This window comes from Odontesthes bonariensis, chromosome 12 (assembly GCF_027942865.1).
Source record: "Odontesthes bonariensis isolate fOdoBon6 chromosome 12, fOdoBon6.hap1, whole genome shotgun sequence".
Classification (NCBI taxonomy): domain Eukaryota; kingdom Metazoa; phylum Chordata; class Actinopteri; order Atheriniformes; family Atherinopsidae; genus Odontesthes; species Odontesthes bonariensis.
In genome coordinates this window covers 375,333-402,676 of record NC_134517.1, presented here as the reverse complement: position 1 = coordinate 402,676, position 27,344 = coordinate 375,333, and the positions used below count along the sequence as shown (strand labels likewise).

The 27,344-nt window shown below is 41.8% G+C and overlaps 1 protein-coding gene across 6 annotated transcripts in view; it reads right to left on the bottom strand.

Annotated features, from left to right (window-relative positions):
* Positions 1-27,131, bottom strand: part of pde9aa (phosphodiesterase 9aa) — a 108,128-nt gene extending 80,997 nt beyond the window's left edge. For 5 of the 6 annotated variants that reach the window (XR_012772525.1, XR_012772526.1, XM_075478866.1 and 2 more), the window contains exons 1-2: positions 26,811-27,131; positions 205-275 (exon numbers count right to left, since the gene is read on the bottom strand). Coding sequence is in view for 3 of the 6 variants with exons in the window: in XM_075478866.1 (XP_075334981.1) it covers positions 205-275; positions 26,811-26,873 (134 nt within the window). In the remaining 3 variants the exon portion in view is untranslated. The remainder of the gene's footprint in view (positions 1-204; positions 276-26,810) is intronic. The other variant, XM_075478869.1, reaches the window with a different exon arrangement.
* Between the last annotated feature and the right edge of the window lie 213 nt (positions 27,132-27,344).

Below are 27,344 nucleotides of genomic sequence, written 5' to 3'. Positions count from 1 at the left end.
ACAGCGTTCCAGAATCGGGTTGATAACTGAACTACGCTCCAGTGCATCTAAACTGGAGCAATAAAACCACATAGCCACGCTGTAACAGCCTGGTCCAAATGAGACAAAACTTCAATACTGGTTTTTGGTTATGGTTAAACACAAGGATAGGGTTACAGTTTGTTGATGGTGGTAAACGTGTGTGTCTGTGTACTTTCTGTTTACCTCGGAACACCAACAGCTGAACAGAATAACTCCTTAATGTCACACGGGCTGCAGAATCTACTGAACACCACCTGAGGAAGAACAACACGCACAAACATGCAACAACATATATTAGAAGAGGGTCTCAACATGATGGTTGGAACCCCTGAGAGGGTATGGGGGAGGGGTTGAGAGGCAGAGAACCATTCTGTTAAATGACCCAGACATCTGACAGACAGACAGCTGACAATATGACACTCTTAGATTCTAAAATGTCAGATTACGTTCATAACTCTGCATCAGAGGATAAGAAATTGATGTTTTGATCAAGCCAGCCCAGGTCCATCCATCCATCCATCCGTCCGTCCATCCATCCACCCATTCATCCACCCATTCATCCATCCATCCATCCATCCATCCATCCATCCATCCATCCATCCATCCATCAGTCCACCCACCCATCCATCCATCCGTCCATCCACCCATCCATCCATCAGTCCACCCACCTATCCATCCATCCATCCATCCATCCATCCATCCATCCACCCATCCATCCATCGATCCGTCCGTCCGTCCGTCCGTCCGTCCACCCACCCATCCATCCATCCATCCAACCATCCATCCATCCATCCATCCGTCCATCCATCCATCAGTCCACCCATCCACCCACCCACCCATCCATCCATCCATCCATCCATCCACCCATCCATCCGTCCATCCATCCATCCATCCATCCATCAGTCCACCCACCCATCCATCCATCCATCCATCCATCCACCCATCCATCCGTCCATCCATCCATCCATCCGTCCACCCACCCACCCATCCATCCATCCATCCATCCAACCATCCATCCATCCATCCATCCGTCCATCCATCCGTCCATCCATCCATCAGTCCACCCACCCACCCACCCATCCATCCATCCATCCATCCTTCAGAGGGAATCCTGACCGGATGCCTCAGCTTTTGATGCGAAGGAGCAATTACTTTACCCTGGACTACACCTTATTGTATTTGCGGTATCACACACTGGGTTTTTAATTCATAATCAAAGCAAATCATTAAATGGTCTTTTGAAAAAAATCAAATATGTTTTCATTCTTATTCATATCTTTGTAACTGTTAATCAAAATGCCACAGAAACCTGGTTATTATTCTGGTAACGACCTCCAACTTGTAACAGAAGGTAAAAGTTGAAATGTAGATAAACTGGATCAAGAGGACCAAGCAAAACCCAGGAAGACGATATCACAGCAGTGGAGAGTGGCAGAAGGGGTACAAATCCTGAAAGGGGAAAACTCCACCCAGACAAACCCAGTGTACTTTTCAAATTGGCTGAGAACCTATCAAGTAAATACCATCCATGTTAACACTGAGGGCAGCATTTTATGGAGGCCAAACTGTCTGAAGCAGGCAAGAGTGACACATCTCATCAGAGAGGCCAGAGAGAACTAGGAATCAAGTTACAGGGAGCTTGGGTAAGATAGGAAACTAAGGTCAGGGGGAAACGACCACGGACCAAGTCTGAGCAGAGTAGGGTACATGACTGATTAAACAATCATCACAACACAAAATTGGCTTTAAAAATGACTCACAAGTAATAAAGCATTCAGACACTGTCCTCTGAAGATCCTTATCAACGGATCTCTGATCACCTTACATGAATGAAAAAGCTCATTATTATAATATTATGTTTGTATTTCACTCAAAAACCACACCGTGTTGCTTCATTAACCTAACGTTTACTTCTCTACCAGCCTTACATTTTGCTACCTTTTGCCGTAAGCCCCAGCTATCAGCCTGAAAGACAGTAACCTGTCGCTCACAGTGTATAACATAAGGACACAATCAGTGTTTTCCAGAAATAACATATAATCAAACCAAATTTAGTAAAACACAGTTCTCTGCCTTTAAAATGTTTTAAACTATTGTCTAACAGCTATAACATGTTTTCTGTCATCTTGTGTTTTTGTCATAAGATCAGCTGCTACTCCGAGCCCCCTCCTCCCACCCAGTTTAGGGATGTCTGGAATCTGTCCCTTGAGGGAGGGCCTCTGTCATGTTCAGCATCTTATGTTTTGTCTTTAGTTTTGCCATTTCTCCACTTTTGCCTCAGTCTTTCTTCTGCCCTGCCATCAGCTCCCTTCATCATCAGCTACACTCCCTCACCCATCACCCTCCTCAGTATTTAGTTTCCCGGTTTGTTGGTGCCAGTTGTCAGATCCTTACCGTCACCCATGTTGTCAGCTCAGGTTTATAGCTGCCACCATCACTGACGTTGTTTAGTCAGGTTTGCAATTGTGACCGTTACTCTCACCGTCACTGTTCATGTCAGCTTTGTCATCGTTCAAGTTAAGTTGTTCATTGTCACAGTCAGGTTTTTGTCTGTTCTTAGGATTTTGTTTTGTCAGTTTAGGTTTTTGGAATTCCGGATTTGCCTGTGGTTTAAAATATTAAAATAAATCAAGTTTTTACTTTAATATCTGCATTCGGTCATTTCATCTCCTCATTCCGTGACAGTTTCCATGCACATCTCTGAAATATCCAGACTTAAAGACCCTTGATGTGCAGTAAACAGTTCAAGTTTTTTTTTATCTCCTCTCCTTCTACAGATCCATAAGGAAGCTCAAGCACTGTCATTGAACATGGCAAATGATTTGTGTCACGCTGCAGAAAATAGAAATCGATGACCCACATAGAGAGCTTTGCATATAATGGCATCAAAGACAGGACGCAACCAGGATGCAGTAAACGGTAAAGAAATGACGTGAGGAGGCTACGGGCAAAGGTCACACTTAACAAGTGCTGTCGAGAAGAAGAAAGAGGACTAAGGTCAAGGAGCACGTGAGCAGCCGAGGAATGAAAACCTGTGGCAGGCAGGGACAAGGATAGGGACTGGTGAAAGTCCAAAGAAAACTCCAGAGCTACACACACACACACGACTCATCTTTAACATTACATTACATTACATGTACATGTACATTACAGTCATTCTGCAGATGCTTTTATCCAAAGCGACTTACAATAAGTGTGTTCCACATCGGTAGGCAAAAGAACTTCAGGTCACAAGAAATCATCAGTGCATTTCCTTCCAAAACCAAACAGCTAAGAGCATAACTAGTGCTAGAGTAAGTGCAGTAAGTTAGGTACAGAGACAGATGGGAAGACAATTTAGGAAACAAATAAGTGCGTAAGGAGCTGGGAGGAAGCAGGTGATGTCCTCAGAGGGCGGAGCGGGGTAGTGTTTCCTGGAGAGATGGGTTTTCAGCCTGCGGCCAAAGATGGGCAGCGACTCGGCTGTCCTGACATAAGTCGGAGATCGTTCCACCATCGGAGGGCCAGAACAGAGAAAAGCCGTGACCGTGTGGATGGTGCGCAGGGACCGCTGAGTGAGGGGGGCAACCGGCCGCCTGGAGGCCGCAGAGCCAAGTGGTCGGGCGGGGGTGTAGGGCTGGACCACAGCCTGGAGGTATGAAGGAGCTGTTCCTTCCACTGCCCTGTAGGCCAGCACCAGAGTCTGAAACTGGATGCTGCAGCTACAGGGAGCCAGTGTAGAGAGCGGAGAAGGGGAGTGGTGTGGGAGAACTTGGGGAGGTTGAACACCAGACGAGCAGCAGCTTTCTGAACCAGCTCCAGAGGTCTGATGGCAGAAGCCGGGGCGCCAGCAATCTTTAAGTGTCCAAAACTGTAATTACATGAGCATATGCCTACATTTGACAGGACAAAGTCTGATAAAATGTATGTAATGCATGATTTAAAAAAAAACAGATTCATTAATCTAATCTAATGTATCTATCCTGTGAGCGAGGCAGGCTCTACACAGGGGCAAGAGGGGGCATCGCCCCCTCAAATCAAAATTTTTGGAAGCACATTTTAATATAACCCCAAAATTAATACATTACAAGTTGACAAAAGTAACTGCAGTAGCAGAAAAATCTGCCGAAAAAGGGACAGGATACAGCTCCCTCTCATCTCTCTGTCCCAGTCTTCTCAGGCTGCGCAGCACAGAACCGAAGTGGCCAATCGGGAGGACTGGGACAATTTCCAGTGGGCCAGCCTGACGTTGGCGCTGCAAGGACCGGTGTTCAGTCAGTGGGTTGATTACGTACGCTGCGGCCGCTGTCCCTGGGCTGCTGCCGCTGTCCCTGGGCTGCTGCCGCTGTCCCTGGGCTGCAGACGCTGTCCCTGGGCTGCAGACGCTGTCCCTGGGCTGCAGACGCTGTCCCTGGGCTGCTGCCGCTGTCCCTGGGCTGCAGACGCTGTCCCTGGGCTGCTGCCGCTGTCCCTGGGCTGCAGACGCTGTCCCTGGGCTGCAGACGCTGTCCCTGGGCTGCAGACGCTGTCCCTGGGCTGCAGACGCTGTCCCTGGGCTGCAGACCCACCCTGACGTATGAACACAGCCGGCTTACTTATTTTCCACTCCAGCTTCCAGCAGCTCACAAAGAGGAAGTTGATGCTGTGTGATGCATCCGTTTGTCAGAGTTTGTAAGAAATGCAGTGCTGCTCCTGCCTGCACTAATAGGAGTAGCAATGATGCTGCTGCTAGTACATCAGAGTCAGCAGCTAGCTTAACTACAACTTTACCATCAGCAAGCACTGCTTCTGTACCCCCCCAACAAGTGCTGCCCCAAAGCAGCCTGCTCAGCTACCCAGTGACTTCAGTGGCAATGCACCATCTCAGCCAGTTCTGGGTAGCTAAAAAACAAGCCGAAAAAATATATAAATGTTCTCTATATCTGTTGTGTTTTATAAATTAGTTTGAGAAGGGATTTTTTTTATTTATTTATAAGACTACCCTTCAGTTTTGTAAATACTGACTATAGTGTGTGAATTCTTCAAATTTATTTGAGAATTAGGCCATCCAGTTAAGATAAAGGTTAAGTTGTTGGTTGTTAAAATCTGGATGAAGGATATTTAATTTAATTTAATTTTTTATTTTTCAGTCCCCCCTCCCCTGAGGGATTGCCACCTTATTGTGGTCAGGGGGTTTGCGTGCCTCAGTGACCTTAAGAGCTATACCAGCCGGAGCTCAGTCTTCAGGTGGGACACCCAAGTTGGACAGGTCTGAAGGTGGAGACCTGACAAAGAGCAGTCCACTTCTCCAGGTTGGGGTTGGACACATAGCTAATTCCATGAAGAAAACACTGTTACTATAAGCACAGAAAAAAAAAGTTCTGGAGCCTGATATTTACGCATGATGCCCCCTTCACATTTCTGACTGCCCCCTCATATATGCCTGCCTAGAGCCGACCCTGCCTGTGAGGATATCGGTGGAGTTTATTTTGAGTTCTGTTCAATGAATGCTGTTCATGTCGATTTCTTGTGACTGAACAGGATAATCTTTTTACTGTTTTCACCAAGTCTTAGTCTGCATCAAATACAGCATAAACTGCTGTCCTATGATAAGAAAAAATAGGAGACAGAGAACAATTAGTTATTCATACCAGTAAAATAAACTGTTTCACATTTCTGCTAAATGCATAAACATAAAAAATTACTTATTTATACCACTAAAATAAGCTGTTTTACATGGAGCACAGTGGGGGGAAAACACAGCCTTTTTCTACACAGCTGACAAATGGAATCAGTTAGATTCTCTACATGAGAAAATCTGACATTTAATCGATTATTTTCTATGTTTTTATTTGATTATGTTTTGATATCATTTTCATTCCACAGTATTCAACACATTAATGACCTCCATTCAAGGTGCATCAGCTGATTTGAATAATTTTGGCATAATCCTTCCCCTGATGCTGCTGTTGCTGTCTTCATCACACAGGGTGATGACACCACTTTTATCTTTTTGAAGTAGTTGCCATACTCAAGCTTCATCATACATCAGGACACATAAACCTGAAGCTGATGAGCCTGTGTGGACTTCAGACCACAAAAGAAAAGAATCATAGAAAAGGACAATGACAGAGCTCAATGCATATTAATAACATGTCTTTGTAACATAAGCTCTTCACCACACTGAATATGCAACAGGTGTTTGGAGAACATTCTATAGCCTCTGCCTCCCAGGAAATCTCTTCAGTCATATTTCCAAGGCTGTCGCCAGGTTTCCCCCGGTATTTTTCTCATTTAGAAAGAAAAAAAAGTTTATAAAATCTCTTGAAGTATTTTTCCTGTTTGACTTGATGCACATTTGGTAAAATGGAAACAAACAACTTTGTGGAAAAGAAACTGAAAGCATGTGACTCACCAGCTGTTTCTGGTCTGAGCCAACAAACAATAAACTTTCCAGAGCTGATATAATATTCCAGATATTACCCCCTCCCCACCCCCATGGTGACACTACACAGTCAAGTTTATTCACTTCAAGTCATCAGTCAGATTCATGTTTGTTTTTCAAACATCCATTCATCTTCACATCACTGGTGATTGGACACCTTATAGGGTTCGGCTTGTGAGTCTGTTCCACTCATGGACATCTTTCTACACTTCTTATCCATCTGACCTGTTCAACATGGCAGCCGTCTGCACCTCTGTTATCTAAACTCACACTAAGCTTATTTGATCTAAACATCAACCTTTCTTATCCTTGGAGGGTGCTTTGCATCCCTGTTCTTACACCCATGTGTCTCCATGATCATGTTGGCTCTCAGTGGTTTTCAGTGAAAGTGCTGGTGGGGATAGTGTGTTTTAGTAATCATCTACAGCAAGCATTTCCGACCGAGTAATAAGTGACAACTGTTATACTGACACAAATATTGACTCAAAACTACAGACAGCCAACAAAGAAGCTTTGGTTGACGATGAAGCATCAGATACAAGCAGACAGCTGCATGCAAAGCAGTCACAGAAAGCAGAACATTCAGGTACAGCCCGTTAGCATCAAACTTAGCATCAAACAAAAATCTAACTTACATGCAGCTGTAACTGATACCAGTGAACAAAGAACAGATAAAGCAAATTCCTCTCTCTATTTCATCTGTGTCACACAACCAACTAAAAATGCAGAAGCCTGGTGCACAGAAGTCATTATACTTCCACCCTGTTGAATATTTTCTGGCTTGTTAAAATGACATGAGTTGGAGCAGCAGACACAAACAGACTCCCTGTGAAGTTCATAAAGAAGTTACAACACAGTAAGAGTGAAGCAGGGTAGGGGAATAAAACTCACTATTTGACCTTTTATGAGCTATTGTTAGTTCTCGATCATAAAAAGAATGCTTCGCTCTTTGGCCTCACTCTGGTGTGGAGATAGATACTTAAAGCCTTCAACAGCTGCATGCTTTACAGCCCACTTCAAGAAAGCTTGAAATAAATGTTGTGACACTAAGTAAGAACAATCTCATTTAGTCTGAAAATATTTACTAATTATTATTATTATTAACTTTATTTGTTATAGAGGGACAGTGTACACTAATTGACATTTTACAAAGAAAATGTAAATGCACCCAATTATAGCCAAAAGGCTAGTTTCCATTGGTAGTCCCCCTGCCAGAAGGAGCATGGCAAAATTACCTATTAATTAAAAGAATAAATTACAGCAAAAAAAAAATCAAGCAAAAAAAAATAAAACAATTACAATACATATAAAAAAACAGATGTGTTACACATCTGTCTACAACCCACCCAAACCCAACACACACACATCCACAAAAGATACCCTCCCCCACACACACACACACCAGAGATCCGCATACCACCCCCCCCACACACACACACACCCCTCTAATCTCATACACTAAGGCTGCGGCTACACGGAAACGTTTTTCACTGTAAACGATACTTTTTCTTATCGTTTCGCTGTCGCGGCCACACGGAGCCGGCGTTCCCACTACCCCAAAACGATAGTTTTTGAAAACGGGTTCCAGAGTGGGAAAGTTTGAAAACGGCCTCGTTTCGTTTCCATTGTTACAGCTAAAACGTTTTTGCGTCAGTCACACGTTGACGCTGGGAGCCAATTTTAACACTTCTCTATTGTCTCACAGCGTGGCGTGACACAGTGGCGTGTGTACTGCCTCGTTTCATCGTTTTTGTCTGGACAGCAGCGCGTTTCCGTGTGGTCGCAAGAATTTTCGAACCCGTTTTCAAAAAAAACCTCGTTTCGTTTTCGTGTAGCCGTAGCCTAATGCTGACAGACTTGGTTGTCTATCAGCCATTTCTTTAATTTGAATTTGAATGAACTATAAGAACTGGACTCTCTTATGTTTTGCGGGATTGTATTCCACTGACCAGCTGCTTTATAAGTAAAAACTGACTGACCAAAAGTTGATTTCATGTAAGGCACTACACAATCACCTCTAGCAGCCCCTCTAATAACACTGGTTACAGATGATCTAAATTGCAGCAGGCTGCAGAGTGGTGGTGGAGCTAAGCTGTGTCAGATTTTATATACAAGACAACAATTTTTAAACATAACAAGATTGTTCCAACTTAGAAGCCTATATTTGTTAAGTATTGGACAGTGATGAAAAGATCTTGTTTTTTTATCTTTAAATCTTGACAGCTTGTTTATGTAAAGAAATTATTGGCTTTAATGTTGTGGAGTTTGCAGTGGCCCATGTTGGTAGACAGTAATTAATATGTGACATTATAAGAGAGAACATGTACATTTTTGCAGCCTCTGTTGACATATAATTTCTAAGATGCCTAAAATTTTTAAGTGTAAAGTTTGTGATCCTACTCACCTTTTTAACATGTTGCTTGAAAGTCAGGTTACTGTCCAAAATAATGCCTAAATATTTATATTCATTTACAATTTGAATTCTCTGCCCTGAAATGAAAACATCAGGCTCTGTATAAGATTTTTTTGTTTTAGCAAAGAACATGGCTACAGTTTTAGAAGTGTTAAATGACAATTATTCAACCAATTTGAAACATTAATCATAACTTTTGTCAGCTGTACTGCAACCTCAGAGTGATTTTTACCTTTTATAAAAATGACAGTATCATCTGCATACATAAGGATCTCACTGCCTTGGCACACAGATGGAAGGTCATTTATATAAAGACTGAAAAGAATTGGACCCAAAATTGAGCCTTGGGGTACCCCTGTTACAAGATCTTTAAAGGAGGATCTTGTATTTTGTATTTTAACACATTGAGAACGGTTAGTAAGATATGATTTAAACCAGTTAGATGTATACTGAGAAAAATTAAACTGAACAAATTTTGACTGAAGAATATTATGATTAACTGTATCAAACGCTTTTTGTAAATCCAGAAATATCGCCCCAACCACACCCCCTCTGTCTATCAAAGACTTAACTCTTTCAATAAAATAAACAGTTGCCGTTTCTGTTGAGTGGTATGCCCTAAATCCATGTTGCATCGGATGTAGGAGTTGGCTAGTATTTAGATGAAGAATTAGTTGGTCCGCCGCTAACTTTTCTATGACTTTGGACATAACAGGGAGAATACTTATTGGTCTATAATTTGAAACTAACTGCGGGTCATCATTCTTAAAAATAGGAACAACAACTGCAGGCTTCCAATATTGAGGGAAGCTCCCTCGACCCTGAGTCAGAGAAATATTTACAATATGTGTGATTGGTTTAATCAATGAACCTGCACACTCCCTGATCATAGCGGAGTCCATTTCATAAACATCTTTTGAAGATTTAGATTTGAGTGATTAGTATTAGTTCCTTGATATCATATTGCTGGTTTAAGGAAAAACTGTTGGCAATGGTGGCTACCGAATCAACAAAATAATGATTTAATGCTTCAGCTACATCCATTGCCTCATTTGTTAGTGTGTCATTAATTCTCAGTTCGATCTGTTTTCTAGCATTGTTTTGTCCAGATAGTTTCTTTATTTGCTGCCATGTCATTTTAGAGTTTCCCTTATTATTTACTATTATTTCAAGGAAGTAATTTGCCTTGGCTTTTCTAAGTTCTTTTGTCACCTTATTCCTTATTGATGTAAATTTAAGTCTGTCAGTTGTCAATTTAGACTTCAATGATGCTTTTAGGATCTGATCTCGTTCTTTCATCATTTGAAGTATACTTTCATTTATCCACGGAAGGGAAGCCCTTTTATTTTTATTTCTAGACATTTTTGAAAATTCTTTAATACGTTTATGCAGTTTATCCACAAAGTACTGGCTAGTAAAGTCCAGATTATCTGATTTCATTAATTCATCCCATTTTATATTCTGCACATCATTTTTAAAATCTTCCTTTTTATTCTTTGGTATCTTCATATAATCCATGCTCTGTGCAGAAACAGAGCCTTTCTTTCCATTTACTTTTCTAGCCATTAGTATCAGATTATGATCGGAGAGTCCAGTTATAAAGTTATAAGATTTAATTATTCTTTCAGGTTTATTGCTAAAAATTAGATCAATCTGTGTACTAGAGGAATTGGTAATTCTGGTTGCTCCGCTAATTACTTGTGTTAAATTAAAACTGTCAGTTACTTGTTTCAGTTGTTTTCTTGCAGACTTATCTTCCCAATTCACATTCATATCTCCTATAACAATCACCTCTCTATTGAAGTCACACTGTTGCAACATTTCTCTAAATTTTTCATAGAAACTGACATTTGATGAGGGCGGACGGTAGATTACAATTAGGGTTAATGACATTTCTGAAGAGAGTACAATATTTAAACCCAGACATTCTAGTTCACATGCCATGTCTTTGATTACATTAAATCTAATTGTGTCCTTTACGTAACACATAACCCCCCCACCTTTTCCATGTTTACGATCATTCCTAAAAATATTAAAACCAGGCACATTTATAGCCGCATGAGGCGAGTTTACATTTAACCATGTTTCAGACATTGCCAAGAAATCCAAATTTGATTCTTGTAAAAGATGTTGTACTTGTTCACATTTAGAAAGAACACTTCTTATATTTATGTGACCACCTAAGAGTCCTTTGGGTTTGCTACGTGAGTCCCAGATTAATCTAGAGTTGTTCACAGTTTTAAACACTTTCCATTTACGATGCTTAATTATGGCTTTATTTATGCGTCGTTTAGACCTAGTTGCCCGTAGGACTTCAGTTACCACATTCCCATGATTAACAATATCCTCCCAGCGTTGAGTTGCTTCAGTCTTCACCCGTGGATGTTAAAACAGCAGAAATATCCGCGTTAGTTGAAATGCAAGCAAACCTGACGGAAGAGCCCCATTCCACCGAGCTTACTTGAGGGATCACAGCGGTGCTCCTGATGTTGTTTTCAGGTAAGCCTATATGGCATCTGCTTTGCACGTTTACATATTGGTCTCTCATTTCACATGTGGGAGATGGACCGGGGCACTGATGTATATCCCAGGACATCAGAAGGCAGATGGTAATTATAACTGCTTCGAAGCTTTGGCGTTTAGATGCGGTTTTGATCGTTTTCATACCGTGACGTTTAAAGGTTATCGCTGCATGCCAACCTGGATATATGAAAGTGGACAGTAGCGTAAAACTGCCATACCCAAAATGTTTGTGATTTGATTTGCCGAGTTTACTCCGTTCCTGGGAGAAACATTGATTAGAATACGGTCCTGAATCAACAAATTTTGTTCCAGTATCTACAAACTTTGAAAGCAGACAGTAAATTAATAGTGCCAGGAGTATTCCTGAGCCACCTGCACCTGAACTACCTGTTGCGGCCATCTTCAAGATTTTGTTTCATTAGTTTAATAACGTATAATAAAGCCCTTTGTAAAGCTAGAACTGCTTATTATTCATCATTGATAGAAGAGAATAAGAATAATCCCAGGTTTCTCTTCAGCGCTGTAGCCAGTCTGACTAAGAGTCCGAGCTCTGCTGAGCCAGTTATTCCTTTAACTCTCAGCAGTGATGATTTCATGAGATTCTTTATCAATAAAATTGTTTCTATCAGAGAGAAGATTGATGGAGTCCTTCCCACTATTATCAGTGATATATCATCAAGTACAGCAGCTTTAGAAGTATCTTTAGAACCTAATTTTAGAATTTTAGACGGCTTCTGTCCAGTTGATCTCTCTGAACTAACAACAGCAATAGTCTCTTCTAAACCATCAACTTGTGTTTTAGACCCAATCCCAACCAGACTGTTCAAGGAGGTTTTCCCATTAATTGACACTTCCATATTGGATTTGATCAATCGGTCTTTGTTGACAGGATATGTACCTCAGACTTTTCTTTGGACCTGAGCGTTTCAGGGAGAAATTGTCTAGCTATATAGCTAGTTACTCTAGATGGTATTTCCTTGGCTTATAGTTCTACAGTGAGGAACCTTGGAGTTATTTTTTTACCAGAACTTATCATTTGACTCGCATATAAAACAGGTTTCTAGGACTGCCTTCTTTCATCTTCGTAATATTGTTAAAATCAGGAACATCCTGTCTCGGAGTGATGCAGAAAAACTGCTCCATGCATTTGTTACTTCAGGATTGGACTACTGTAATTCTTTATTATTGGGCTGTCCCACATATTCTCTGAAAAGCCTTCAGCTGATCCAAAATGCTGCAGCCAGAGTTCTGATGAGAACTAACAGGAGAGATCATATTTCTCCAGTTTTAGCTTCTCTTCATTGGCTCCCTGTTAAATTCAGAATAGAATTTAAGATTCTTCTCCTTACATATAAAGCTCTTAATGACCGAGCTCCATCATATCTTAAAGGTCTCATTGTAGGACTTCCGGCCGGCCATGACACGGATGGCAGCATAAAGAAGTAGCTCCCGAGCAAATTTATATTTTTAAGCCCTCAATCATCGAATATCAAACAGGAAAAATAAGAAAACTTATCAAGGGGGCAAAGATGCCAGCTAAGGGTAAAAAGGACTCCAAAGAAGAACCTAAAGCTCAAAGGCAGACAGGGATTCAAGATAATGCTAATCCTGACGGGGAGCCCATGGCTAATTTGGATATGATACTACGAGAGCTAAGAGAATTTCGACAAGATAACAAATCACAAATGGACGAACTCAAAGAGGAAATAGCAAGAACTAACACTAAACTGGAAGAGGCAGAGGGTCGAATCGAAAAGGCAGAAGAAAGAATACAAAATGTCGAGGACTTTATGTCTGAAATGCTAAAGCTCCATGCTCAGATGGAGGCGAGGCTAACCGACCAGGAGAGCCGCTCATGACGCGAAAACATTCGACTATATGGGATCCCGGAGGGGGCTGAAAAGGACAGTCCATCAGTGATTGAATTTGTGCAACAGTTGGTGAGAGATAATCTTGACATTGGTGATACAGCTCTGGACATTGAGTGAGCTCATCGCTCGCTAGGGGACCAGCCCCCACCTAATGCTCAACCAAGATCTATCGTTGTCAAATTTGCCAGCTTCCGTACCAAAGAGATGGTTCTCAGGAAAGCATGGCAAAATAAGGGCTTGATTTTGGACACAAACCGAATCAACGTGGATAATGATTACCCTCCAAGGATCCTGCAAAAACAAAAAGAATACGCGGAGGTTCGGAAGATTCTCAAGGATCACCACATTAAGTTGAACACGCTGTTCCCTGCCCGGCTAAAAGTGTGATACCAAGAAGGAGAGATGATCTACGAATCGGCCGAGGAGGCAACAGGAGATTTTGCTCGGAGAGGTTTCGACATCACCGCCCCTGTCAATCAGCCAGAGACGATGATGGAGCGCCTCAGAAAATTGACCTGGCAGAGAAGCGGGAGAGCCCGCCGACGAGGGAAAAACCCCGGCACTGGAATACCAAACTACAAAGAGTGTTTACAAGCTTTCCGAAGAGATGAATCCCCCCAAAACGGGGGCAGTGGTTAGCAGCACGAAGTAAAGACTCAATCCCCTCCAAAATGGTGAGTTCTGCTTGTGTGTAGTTCATAAAAGATCACTGGTTCTAACCTTAGCTGTAAAGGGATAATATTATAGGACCTATGCTCGGGAATACAAATGGTCATGGAACTTTATGTGGATACTTCAGAGGGCCCTCCCACTTACCGAGAGGGAGGCCATCCCTCAAATCCACCTACCTCCACCTGGTGGAGGGTCTTTAGCAAGACTCATGACGTGGAAGATTTTTCTCATTTTTTCTTGTTTTCTGTTCATTGTTTATATTGTGTGTTTGCAGTTGTTCTATACTGTGCAGGGGTCGTTTTTCACTTAAATGTAGGACATGATCATTGATATAAGCCTTAATGCAGAACATGAAAGTAGCCACGTATAATGTTCATGGTCTGAATAACCCAGTAAAAAGAGGGAAAATATTAGCACAGCTTAAAAAAGATAAGGTTCAAGTAGCCTTTCTGCAAGAAACTCACCTCAATACCACTGAGCATGCCAAACTTAACAGAATGGGTTTCAAATATGTTTTTGCTTCATCCGATAGGTCAGGACATAAAAGAGGAGTAGCTATATTGATAGCAAGAGGTGTGAATTTTGAACATATGTCAGAAATCACAGACACAGAGGCCAGGTATTTGTTGATTACAGGTCAATTAGAAGGGTCAATAGTAACTCTACTCAATGTTTATGCTCCTCCAGGCAGTAGATGGATGTTTTACAGGAAATTGTTTGATTTGATGACAACTAAAGCACAAGGGGTGGTCATTTGTGCGGGGGACTTTAACATACATCTCCACCCAACACTAGACGTTTCAAATGGCAAGTCTGAGACAAAACCTGTAAGTAGAAGAATGATGGGCTTGATGAAGAAATTAGGTATTGTAGAAATATGGAGAGAATTACATCCTACTACCCGAGATTATACTAACTATTCCGCTCCACATTCAGTATACACCAGGATAGATTATTTCTTTACTTTCAGTAGAGATCTACACAAAATTGAGAGGTGCAACATAGGCCCAATAACTCTTTCTGACCACAGCCCTGTGTTTATCCACATGTCTTTGAATACGGAAAAAAAGATCTACACTATGGAGATTGAACTCAAATATACTGAACAATCCAGATATGAATAATTGTTTATTAGCAGAAATTGACATGTTTATGGATTTAAATGATAATGGGGAGGTGACACCTGGTATCCTCTGGGACTCACTCAAGGCTGTTATGAGGGGTAAAATCATTGTCATCTCCTCTTTTCTACAGAAAAATAGGCGCCAAAAGCGGCAAGAATTGGAGAATAAACTAAAACATTTACAGAGTTTTGATGAGAACTAACAGGAGAGATCATATTTCTCCAGTTTTAGCTTCTCTTCATTGGCTCCCTGTTAAATTCAGAATAGAATTTAAGATTCTTCTCCTTACATATAAAGCTCTTAATGACCGAGCTCCATCATATCTTAAAGATCTCATTGTAAGATATTTTCCTAACAGAGCACTTCGTTCCCAAACTGCAGGTTTACTTGAGGTTCCCAGAGTTTCTAAAAGTAGAATGGGAGGCAGAGCCTTCAGTTATCAGGCCCCTCTATTGTGGAATAAGCTGCCAGTAAATGTCCAGGAAGCAGACACCCTTTCCACTTTTAAGACCAGGCTTAAAACTTTCCTTTTTTATAAAGCTTATAGTTAGGGATGGCTCAGGTGATCCTGAAACATCCCATAGTTAAGCTGCTATAGGCCTAGACTGCTGGGGGGCCTCATCTGTCACACCTTTCCTCACTTTACTCTCTCTATGTATATGTGATATTATTGTGGTCATTAACTCGTGTTTCCCTGTTCCAACAGATATCCTTTGAATGGTGTTACAGTGCCGCCGCGGCTCCCCCCCCCCCCTTTCTGTCCTCACAAACCCCAGCTGGTGGAGGCGGATGGCCACCCTTCCTGAGTCTGGTTCTGCCAGAGGTTTCTTCCTGTTCAAAGGGAGTCGTTTCTCTCCACAGTCGCCTCAGGCACGCTCAGGCCGGGAGATTGGACCGAAAAACAAAAAGTTTTCAGTGCAATCTGTTGGTTTTCTTAGCTAGGAAATTGTTTTTGAATTGGCTCTATATGAACGAATTGGATTATTTTATGAATTATGATTATTATTAATTAATTGAATTCCAATTGGCTTGAATTGGACTTACTATCTAAGTGCCTTGAGATGACATTTGTTGTATTTGGCGCTATATAAATAAAAATGAATTGAATTGAACAGAGGGTCCACAGTACCACCTCAGATGAAGGTGAAAAACAAAAAAATCAAAGCGGTTAAGAGGGAGATAGAGGAAATGAGTACACAAGAAATACAAAATAAGCTTCTATTTCTAAAACAACGTTATTATGAGGCTGGAGGGAAGGCAATGAAACTACTGGCATACAAATTGAAAAAGCAGCAAGCAGACAATACAATCTCTAAGATTCGAAATCCTGACTCTGGGGAAATCGAACATGGACTAGGGAAAATCCAGCAGTGTTTTGAAAAGTTCTACCAAAAGTTATATTCTCAGCAACATATTGACAATTCTTTACATATTGATACATTCTTGGCCTCACTTGACCTCCCCTCTGTCTCTGCAGAACAAAATGAACAATTATCAGCAGCAATCACAAACCGATGAGATAAATGCAGCCATCTCAAGGTTAAAAGCAAACAAATCACCAGGCCCAGACGGTTTTACTGGGGAATGGTACAAATCGTTAAGAGAAAAATTAGCTCCTATACTATTGGATACTTTCAACTGGGTCTTAAGGGAAAACAAAATTCCACCCTCTTGGAAAGAGGCAACAATTTCATTAATCCCCAAGGAAGGGAAAGACGTGTTGGAGTGTGGTAATTTCCGTCCTATTAGCGTATTAAACATAGACTACAAATTATTTACATTTATATTGACACACAGAATTGACAACATTTTACCATTGTTAATTCACACCGACCAGACTGGTTTTATAAGGCAAAGGCAAACTCAGGACAGTGTGAGAAGAACACTTCACATCATTAATCATATCATACAAAAAGATACAGAAGCAATGTTGGTAAGCCTGGATGCAGAGAAGGCGTATGACTCTGTCAGGCTGTCCTTCCTGTACAAAGTTTTAGCAAAATTTGGATTCCATAACTCAATCATTAATACTTTCAAAGCCTTATATGATAAACCCACTGCCAGGATTAAGGTAAATGGAGCTCTCTCAAAATCATTTACCCTGGAACGAGGAACAAGGCAGGGTTGTCCAGCCTCACCTATGCTTGTTGCATGATTTATCGAACCCCTGAGTCAGTGGATACGACAGAATAGCGACATCAAAGGAATAACTATACATAATGAGGAACACAAACTTGCACTTTTTGCAGATGATGTTTTAGTTTATATAACAAAGCCCAATCTGACACTTCCTAAACTAATGACTGAATTAGAGAATTACGGTGCTCTCTCTGGTTATAAATTAAACGTTCAGAAGACCCAAGTGCTAACATTTAATTTCGACCCTTCCAGCTCCTTAGTAGGAAAGTACAAATTAAGGTGGGAGGCAGACCATATAAGATATCTTGGAGTAAATCTCCCAAAAGATATTAAAAAACTAACCTGTTTGAATTATGGACCACTAAATGACAACATTAAAGCTGACATGCAGAGATGGAGCAATATTCCCTTCCTTGGTCTCTATTCAAGGGTAGAATCTATAAGAATGAATGTGCTACCAAGGCTACTATACCTCTTCCAGAGTCTTCCAGTGGACATACCTACAAAACAGTTCACGGAATGGGACAAAATGATATCAAGATTTCTGTGGCAAGGTAGAAAGCCCAGAATTAGGTACAAAACTCTCCAACTGCATAAAGATTATGGTGGTCTTGGCCTTCCTTGTCTGGGGGAATATTATTTTGCAGCCCAGTTAAGACCTTTACTGTGCTGGAGCAACTCATCATATTCCGCAAGATGGAAAGATATAGAGAGCAATATAAGCCAGATTCCTTTAGCAGCCGTAACAGCAGACATTAAATTAATGAACAATATGATTGGAAAAAACAACCCATGGATTAATAATACATTGAGAGCATGGCAGAAAGTAATACAACTCTGTGATTTGGAATATAGCTTAAAAATACTACGCTGGTGCGCCTATGACACAGATTTCTCCCCTAACACTTTGGATTCTAATTTTAAGACCTGGACTAAAGCAGGGCTTACCACCTAGCACACTTTTGTAAACAAAGACAAACTTAAAAGCTTTGAGCTTCTGCAGCAAGAGAATGCATTACAACCTCAAGATTTCTACAGATACATCCAACTAAGACGTTATTTCCAGGAGAATATAGCTAGAGCACTAGAGGGGCAAAAGACAGGTATCTTAGAGGTGTTCCATGTGACAATTAGTTCAGGAACTTGCAAGAAGGTTGTATCTAAACTTTACCATGCATTACGTCAAGCTAGCCCAGACAACACTCTGTACATTAAACATAAATGGGAAAAGGAAGGTAATCTTACAATATCTGAAGAAGAATGGGGAAATCTTTGGAGATTACAATGGGGAACAACATGCTCGAACACATGGCGTGAATATAGTTGGAAAAACTTTTCCAGATTTTTTATAACACCACTACAGCAGCATACACAACTATCAAGCACTGGCTGCTGGAGGGCCTGTGGGGCAAGTGAGGCCAATCATTTTCATATTTTCTGGGATTGCCCAATGATAACACCATACTGGAGGGACGTTCACGGTCATCTGAACAAGATATTTGATGTAGACATTCCTTATAGTTTTGAGACTTTATACTTGGGAAATATTTCAATGGATGTCTGGGATTACTGGGATAAAAAGCTGTTACTTATTCTGCTGGTAGCAACCAAAAAAACAATATCCAGAAGATGGTTAAAGCCAAACCCCCCCTACAATAGGAGAATGGCTGGATGTAGTTCATGACATTCAATATAAACACAAGAAACTTGTGCTAAAGAAAATAAAAAATAAAATAAATAAAATAAAGGACCAGACTCAGTGAATAATTCCCTACACTCCGTATTATGTAGCTCAATGAGCAGTGCTGACCAACATATCATTGGGGTCATCAGGTGGGAACCTCCTTTCATCAGTGTTTCGTCTAGTTGGGCCCACGACACCTCCAGGAGGCTAGACAATGACCACTGGCGTCCCAGAGTCACCCCCCTAATGCCAGCCAACACTGCCCCTCACACCACAACAACCATAATCTACCTCAGCCTCTCACCAACTGCACACCAGTCACAGCGGGGTGGGGATGCAAACCCTGGTTCGGGTAGGGGAAGAAATAAAAGAGGTAAGAAAAGCAGGACTGGGATTCAAACCCTGGTTCGGGTAGGGGGTAATGAAAATATAGAGGGTGCCAGAGGTGGAGGCAGGACAAGACACACTAGCAGATTCAGCAGACAAACTCACCTAAATAGTCCTATAATCACTAAAATACCAGCAAAAACAAATCCATACAACTCACTCTCACCAACTGCACACCAGTCACAGCGGGGTGGGGATGCAAACCCTGGTTCGGGTAGGGGGAAGAAATAAAAGAGGTAAGAAAAGCAGGAATGGGATTCAAACCCTGGTTCGGGTAGGGGTAATGAAAATATAGAGGGTGCCAGAGGTGGAGGAAGGACAAGACACACTAGCAGATTCAGCAGACAAACTCACCTAAACAATCCTATAATCACTAACAATGCCAGCAAAAACAAATCCATACAACTCACTCCAAGCCAACTCACCCAAAATGGCCGCCTGGTTTCAAAAGGATCACATGTGCCAAACCCTCCACTTAAATAGCTTGAACTTCTTCTTTGCTTTTTCAAAAGTCTGTTTTACCCTAAGTGCCCCCCCTGCTGGGCCCCCAGTCGCTATTGCATCTTCTAATCCAAATCCACTGGCTGGATTTTACTGCTTTATCTGAAACCTCCTGCACTATTTTTCTCACACTCTGTCCACTTACACCCAGCTCCCTCAACAATGAGACAACAGACTTTGCAACAAATCCTCTACATCCTACTTCCACTGGACAGATTCTAACCTTCCATCCTCGCTGCTCTGCTTCTGCCCCCAACTCCACATATCTAAGCTTTTTCCTTTCATATGCTTCCTCTACTAATTCCTCCCAAGGAACAGTCAGCTCTATGAAATAGACTCTCATTCTACTCCTAGACCACAAGACTATATCAGGCCTTAGGTTTGTAGAGGCTATCTCCTGGGGAACAACAAGCTTATTTCCTAAATCTACCTGCATCTCCCAATCACAAGCATCCTCCAAGCTGCCGTGCCTCCTTATCGTCTTTTTAACTTTCTCCCCCTCTTGAACAAACTGAATTGCAACTCTCTGTACCTTGGACCCTCCTAAGTTTACCTGCCTTCATTTATCTTCAATACCTGCAGCTAAACTTCTTAATACTTGGTCATGTCGCCATGTATACCGGCCTTGTGACAGACTAACCTTACAACCTGACAAAATATGCTTTAGAGTTGCAGTACCTGAACATAACGAACATAACGGGTCTCCATTTACCCAGAGTTTTAGGTACATATACACAATGGAAAAGTTGACCTACTCTCTCAAAATAAAGCCAGGAGATTTTTCTAGGATATGGCATAGATGGACTGTGTATGTTGAACAAGTGGGTTTAAGATCAGATTTTGCTTGAGGCATCTTTCTGTAATATATGTATGCATGTCTTTTATTTTCTTTTTCATAATTCTTTTTTAAGGAATACAGTGAAACTTCCCCTTATGTTCATTTTGTTTTTTCTTTATTTGTTTCCTTTTGCATATGGGAAAAAAAAAAAAGGGGGGGGGGGCTAGGGTAGGGGTGCGCGATCTGACGATATAAAATCGTGACTGGCGAGGAAGAGTGGAGAATCGCAGGCGATCTACCAAATTAGAGAAACCGTATAGATCGCCTTTGCCAATCAGCGCAATGATTTATTTATTTTATTTTTTTAATGCTGGTGTATGGCGTGTGTCCCCGTTAAAAGACACGGATACAGATGTCCAGTTTGTGGTGGATTTATTTGGCTGTGGTTCTTCTGGCATTTACACACAATAAACCCAGGGTGTACAGGCTAATGTTAGGTGAAAACAGCAAAGGGAAAATTACAAGCTGTTCACTGCTGCCACAGCCCTTTCACAGACAGCCGTTCCACTTCCTATTCGCCCCATTATAAAAAATTTGGCTGCAGTTCAGTTGATTTTCTTTGGGGGCGCTGGCGAGCGAGTGCAGAATGACCATTTTCCATAGGGCTGGCGCTAATAACTCAAAAAATGTCCCCGCTAGCGGCTGAAACCTGAAAATAATACTATGATTTCTGACAGAGGGATGTGGATTTATATCAAAAGTACAATAACCTGGGAGTTATAGCTTTCTGTTTTCTTACAGGTCTGGCATTTGCGAGTCAGTATCCGCTAGCATCTAGCTAACGGAATCTGAAGAACGCACGGCTGATTACGACCGGCTGCTTTATGGCACTCGTCCACTGTGCCAGAGTGCTAACCTGGTGCCGCTAACAACAACCAAAGCTAAACCAGAGGCTAGTCAGAGAGTATGTAAAAGGGCTGTGCTGAAATCTGTAACTATTTGAGCTAGCCCCTCTCTGCTAGCTCAGCGCTAGGACTGACCATAGAGCTTGAAAGTCCCGCCTCCTTGACGTCATTCAACTTCCTCCCCTCGGGACCACGGAAGTGTAATAATTTGCAATTCAAGTCAATGACGGAGCCAAGACGGAATAAAACTATTTTTTGCGCTTGATGGAATTGAGTCTTGCATTTCACATATGTTGTGTAGGACATTTTTTAATATTTTTTCATACCAGTAGCGTAACAGTTTAGCGGGCATAAGTGCTTCATTGTTAAGTTATTTTTCTGAGCATTTCTCGAACTACAGCATGTAGCGTTTGGCACGGAAAATAAACGTCATCACGTTTGGGCGCGCGGAGGAGTGGAAGAATGGCGCTGTCGTTGGCCAGTTTCACTCAGTTTTTCGAGGGCGAACGAAAACTTGTGAGCCGAGGAGAGAACCACTACCAGTCGGGGCACGTGGAGAGCTTCTGCTATGCTGGTGGTGATATGTCTGGCTTCGTCTATGCCAGCCAGCGAGACCGCCGGTATACAGTTAATGTGGGATCAGTGACGTAGCATATGCGACGCCATGTAGTCTTTTTACCCTAACTTTTTTTTACAACGTTTAACCAGGCACTCCTACGACAAATCGCCAATGTTTTTGCATGAACTCATCCATATTTAACCCCAGAACATCATGCGTGTACTGTAAAAAGGCATATAATGACTGGGAACAGAAGACATCATCCTGCCCATGTTAATAGATCCAGGCATGAGGTCCCATGGGGACGACGGAAGTAGGAAGAAGAAGCAAAAAAGGGGGCGGGACTTTCAAGCTCTATGCCGTAAAGTGATGCCACATGCGTGACGTCACTCGGGATGCAATACTGACAATAAATGTGTATTTTAAACAAATCTAGTGAGTCTAAAAAATCAAACCAAGTGCCGTTTGAAAGGATAATTTATCCTGCCTTTAGGAAAATTAAAATGAAAAAATATAAAAAATTCTATCAAAAGTAATGGCTGGATCTAAGGTGGATTTCATAGTACCACCATAGAGTTCGGCGTGCTCTGCACTGCTTCGTTGGCGCCCCTAGAGTGCAGTACCACCCGGAAATAGCCGCCAGTTTTCCCTCTCCTCATAATAGAGGCTCTCTGCTGCTGCATCGGGAGGAGAAACGAAACTTTACAGCGACATCGTCTCACGCACAGGTGCGGTACATTCAGGAACATCGGAACGTCTATGGTGCGTTCATGAACGTTGGACGTATGAAAACTCACCGTAAAACACAATATAAACTAGAAATGCACTCAGAGAGTGCAGACCTCCGCCAGGTCGCGCCACTTTGTGGCAGGTCGCAAGATTGCAGCACGAACAGGCGAACATCCAGACAGACAACCAACAGACTCGGGCGATCACATAACCTCCTTGGTGGAGGTAATTAATGTATTTAACTGAAAATAACCAAACAACATGGGCTTTCTAACAGGTGGAGTCAAGTCGTCATCAGTGGTTCGTTTTTCTAGTTCTGGTTGCTTCACTCTCACTGTGTCAGATGTCATCAATTAGATCATTATTTTTCATCTTGAATTGGGTTACAGTTGAATTACAATGTGTTGATTGCCAAATTCTTTCTTTTACTCCTTAGCTCTTCTGTGGTTCAGCATGTCAACTTAACTCTACTGTAATTGGTCTTTCTTTTTTTTTGGATGGAAGATCGTGATAAAAAATCGAAATCGTGATTTTATGCAAAAAAATCGTGATACAACATTTTTTCCATATTGCCCACCCCTAGTCCAATATATTAAAAACAGCAATAAAAGAGGAAGTTGTGACACTGATGAATCACATCTAAATAGTTCCAACTGACCTATAATACCATCTGTAAGGATTTTATAATCCAGCAATCTAACTCTTCTTACAGCTGAGTTCAGTTAGTCCAGAAATCATGACAAAAGACTGCTTCAAATGTAGAATGCAAAGAATCAGTAAAAATACTTGGTGGTATTTTGCAGAATCCCCCCCGACATTACCAGCTCTCCAGTTAGTACCGTCAAAATGACAGCTGAATGACTCCATACTATTTTAGCTTTGTTTAATGAATGCAAGGATGCAGATTGCTTATGGAGGTTATATTCACATTTGAACTTTTTAAGTCATCCCATCACACTGGTGTAACAGTGATAATAAACTAGTAAGTACATCCTGTTTGAAGTTGAAGATCATCAGGAGACGATGAATCATCTGATCCTCACCAGCTAAATACAATATCAGATGCACTGCACCAAATTGAATTGGATTGAATTACATATTAGTTCCAGAAGAACATTCATATTGATGCAGTATAATACATTGAGAAAAAAAATTAAAAAATCTTTTGAACAAAATAATAAAATAGAATAAAGATTTCAAAATATAGGAAAGTTGAAGTGTAGCAGAAATTGAGACATGGTTGAAATCTCCACTGATAACCAGGAATGAATTGGGTCGTTGTGTTCGTAGGTTGGCAACAACTGAGCTGATGATGTCATAGACAGATAACACAAGTGAATATTCATTTGGCACATAGGTGGAAGCTCACAGCCAATAATGAAACACAAGCAGAGCAGCAGATGCTCTCCTTCTCAGTGACAGGTCCAGGATTACAGCATCTGTTGTTAACCAGCTCTGTGATCATCCTCCTTTCCTGTTACCAGTCTGTCTGCAGTCTCTGTCTGCCCGGATAGTCTTAAAGCTGAGCAGAGAGCTGTCAGAGCTGTTCCTACAGCCAGGTCTCTTCCTGATATTTCTGCTGCATCATTAGCCGCATTCGGACTGTAGGACCCTTCTGCAGTTCCTATAACCTTTTAATCCACGGGGCCGTTTTCTCCCGCATTTGGACATACAGGAACTCGGGGCCATCGCCCTCAGTTCCTGGAACCATTTCAGCTTCTTCTCCTCAGCTGGGTCTGTTCTGGGTTCTATAGAACACATCTGACGGAGGTGTTTGGTGGTCGGTAGCTCCGCCCCTTGGTGGTCGGTAGCTCCGCCCCTTGTCATGTTGTCAGGCTGAAATGTTTCCTCATACGACATGGACACAACCTTGGCGTGTTTAATAAGTTAAACCTCCACGTGGTCTCCTTTGTCTGCGGCGCTCTGCTCTCCTTCCTTCATGAAACCAAGAAGTACGGCCTGCGCTCCATCCTGCGTCTCCTGACTCTCTCTGTGAGCTCTGCCAGCCTCCATGTTAGACGCCCCATGTGATCGTCCATGATTAATATCACCATCATGCAGACCATGAACACGGTGGCCTCCCCGCTCTCCATGTTAGCTTCTTTGTGGTGTTTTTTCTACTCTCCTTACTTTTACCGGGTTTTGTTTTGTTCTGTTTTGTTGTTGAATGTGGCGCTAAAGTAACACGTCGCTGTCGCAGACGGCTGCGCTGCATCAGTCCCGACTCATGTGGGAATGCAGACTGAAACAGTTCTGCTGGGGAAGGACAGTTATCAGAACGGAATTCGAGTAGGACAGTTCTTAGAACGGCTCTGTCCGAATGCGGCTATTGTTAGCTCACAAAGCTCATCTATTGTATCTGCCAGAGATTTCACACCTCCAATGAGGATCAAGGGAAGAAATGGTTTGAGCTGTGCTTTGGAAGGCTCAATCAGCTGCTTCCACATGCAAACAACTTTCCTGTTGGCATGGTTACGCATCATAACACATAAAATGCCAGCAGTACAAGCAGAAATCCTTCCAGCAGCACAGCATCCAAACCATCAGAAGAAATGGTTTTGAAAGGAATCCCTCACTATGGTTACAGGACCACCTTCCTGTCCCAGTATACATGCATAGGAGCAGCATCCAGTTACTGTGTGACGCTGCAACGCTGTGAGAAAACCTCCAAGACATTCTGCTGCTTCTAACTTTCTCTGTTATCATTGTTTTCAGCATGACTAAAATGACATAGAATTATTGATAGAAATACATTTACTTTCGCACACACACATGCATCCATTTTCTTTACCCGTTTAATCCAATTCAGATTTGTGTGTGGGGGGGTGGGGCTGGGGGCTACACACTGGACAGGTCACCATTCCATCACAGGGCCCCAAAAAGAAATACAACCATACACACTGACTCCGACAGTCAGTTTAGAGTCACCAGTTAACCTGACAGGCATGTTTTTTGGACCGTGGGAGGAAGCCAGAGTACCCAGAGAGAACCCACACATGCATACACACACATATATAGAAATATTAATCAATATATATACAAATATGTATTTATTTAAAGAATGTTTTGGACAGTTTTTATCAAGATAATTTGTTTTGGATTGTTGCATGCATAAATATCATTTACATTTGCAGAAAGAAAGCACATTTGTCTGCTCCTATTTTGATAAGAGTATTAAAAAATATTCCTTTCAGATGCATTTAGAACACATAACATATATAATAAGTGCAATTACTTTGCGATTAATCATGACTTAACGATCAACAATTAAATATTAGGGGCGGTCGGTGGCGTAGTGGGTTAAGCAGCCGTCCCATGTACAGAGGCTACAGTCCTCGCTGCAGCTGGCCCCGGCTCGAGTCCCGCACCGGACGGCCCTTTGCTGCATGTCTTCCCCCTCTCTCTGCTTCCTGTCTCTCTCCAACTGTCTATCCATTAAAGGCATAAAAAGCCCAAAAAATATTAATAAAAAAAAAAAAAAAAAATATTAAATATATAGATAATCATGGTGTGGATTTAGTTTTTCACACACTGCTTCTGCAATTTGGAATCATTTTGTTCATTTTTTATGCCCTATTACTTAACATATAAAACATTTAAACAGGGCAGAGTTTATTTTCTCAGGACTCTAGATGTTGTACTGAGAAGCAGCTTTAAGGTATCATACAACACAGCGGTGCCATGTTTTTCAACCTTTTGCATCATCTTAGACTGTCTCCCATAATCTAATATTGGACAACATTAAACTGATGAATTACTAATGATCAATAGCATAAAGACAATGAATACCACATCATTTCATTGAAATACAATGGGGTCAGTTAAATGTAACATAAAGAACACTGAGAGTGTTGTGCTTTGTGTAATTGTCTTTTTACTTTGTGATAATTGAATTTTAGGTTAGGGTTAGGTTTTCCTAGAACTCTAAATGTCACATTAATTGTTGACCAACACTTTTTAGCCCTAATGTACTTTGACCTCGTCTTGATATATAAGAAGTTCAGTAATAATAATAATAATAATAATAATAATAATAATAATAATAATAATAATAATAATAATAATGATGAGATGCCTTAGTATCAAAGGTGTGAGTCGTACCTTCTGAATCCTGCCGTCCACGTCCAGGTAAATGACCCGGTAAGCCGACGAGGCCGAGCCCATGTTCCACTGTGCTCTCCCGGTGTGCGCTGGTGCTCAGAGCCGCTGATCGGAGCCGCTGCTCCGGTTCACCGCCGGCAGAGGTGAGTCATCTGTGCGACAGCATCCCACCTGCATGCCCCCCAACGAGCCAACACAAAGAGTCTCCTCCGTTTTTTCCACGCAAACTCTGCGCTTTGTAACCTCGCTCATACAGCCTGTACACGCGCGCTCCCGCCAGTGTCAGTCACTCCAAACTCTCTGTGTGTGCGCGTTCACCGGCATGGAGGCACGCGCTCTCAAACACATAGCCTACAACTCCCAGCAGAAATCTATTTTTTTCTTCTATGAAGTGGAGGGGGAAAGTTTGTCATTTGAAGAAGAAGCACGTGCCCAGGTGTGAATATGGAGATGAATCTGCATTTAAAACAAAAAAAACGGCTTCCTAATAAAATAATAAGATGTTTCAGCCTTTAAGGAGCAGCTGCTGACTGA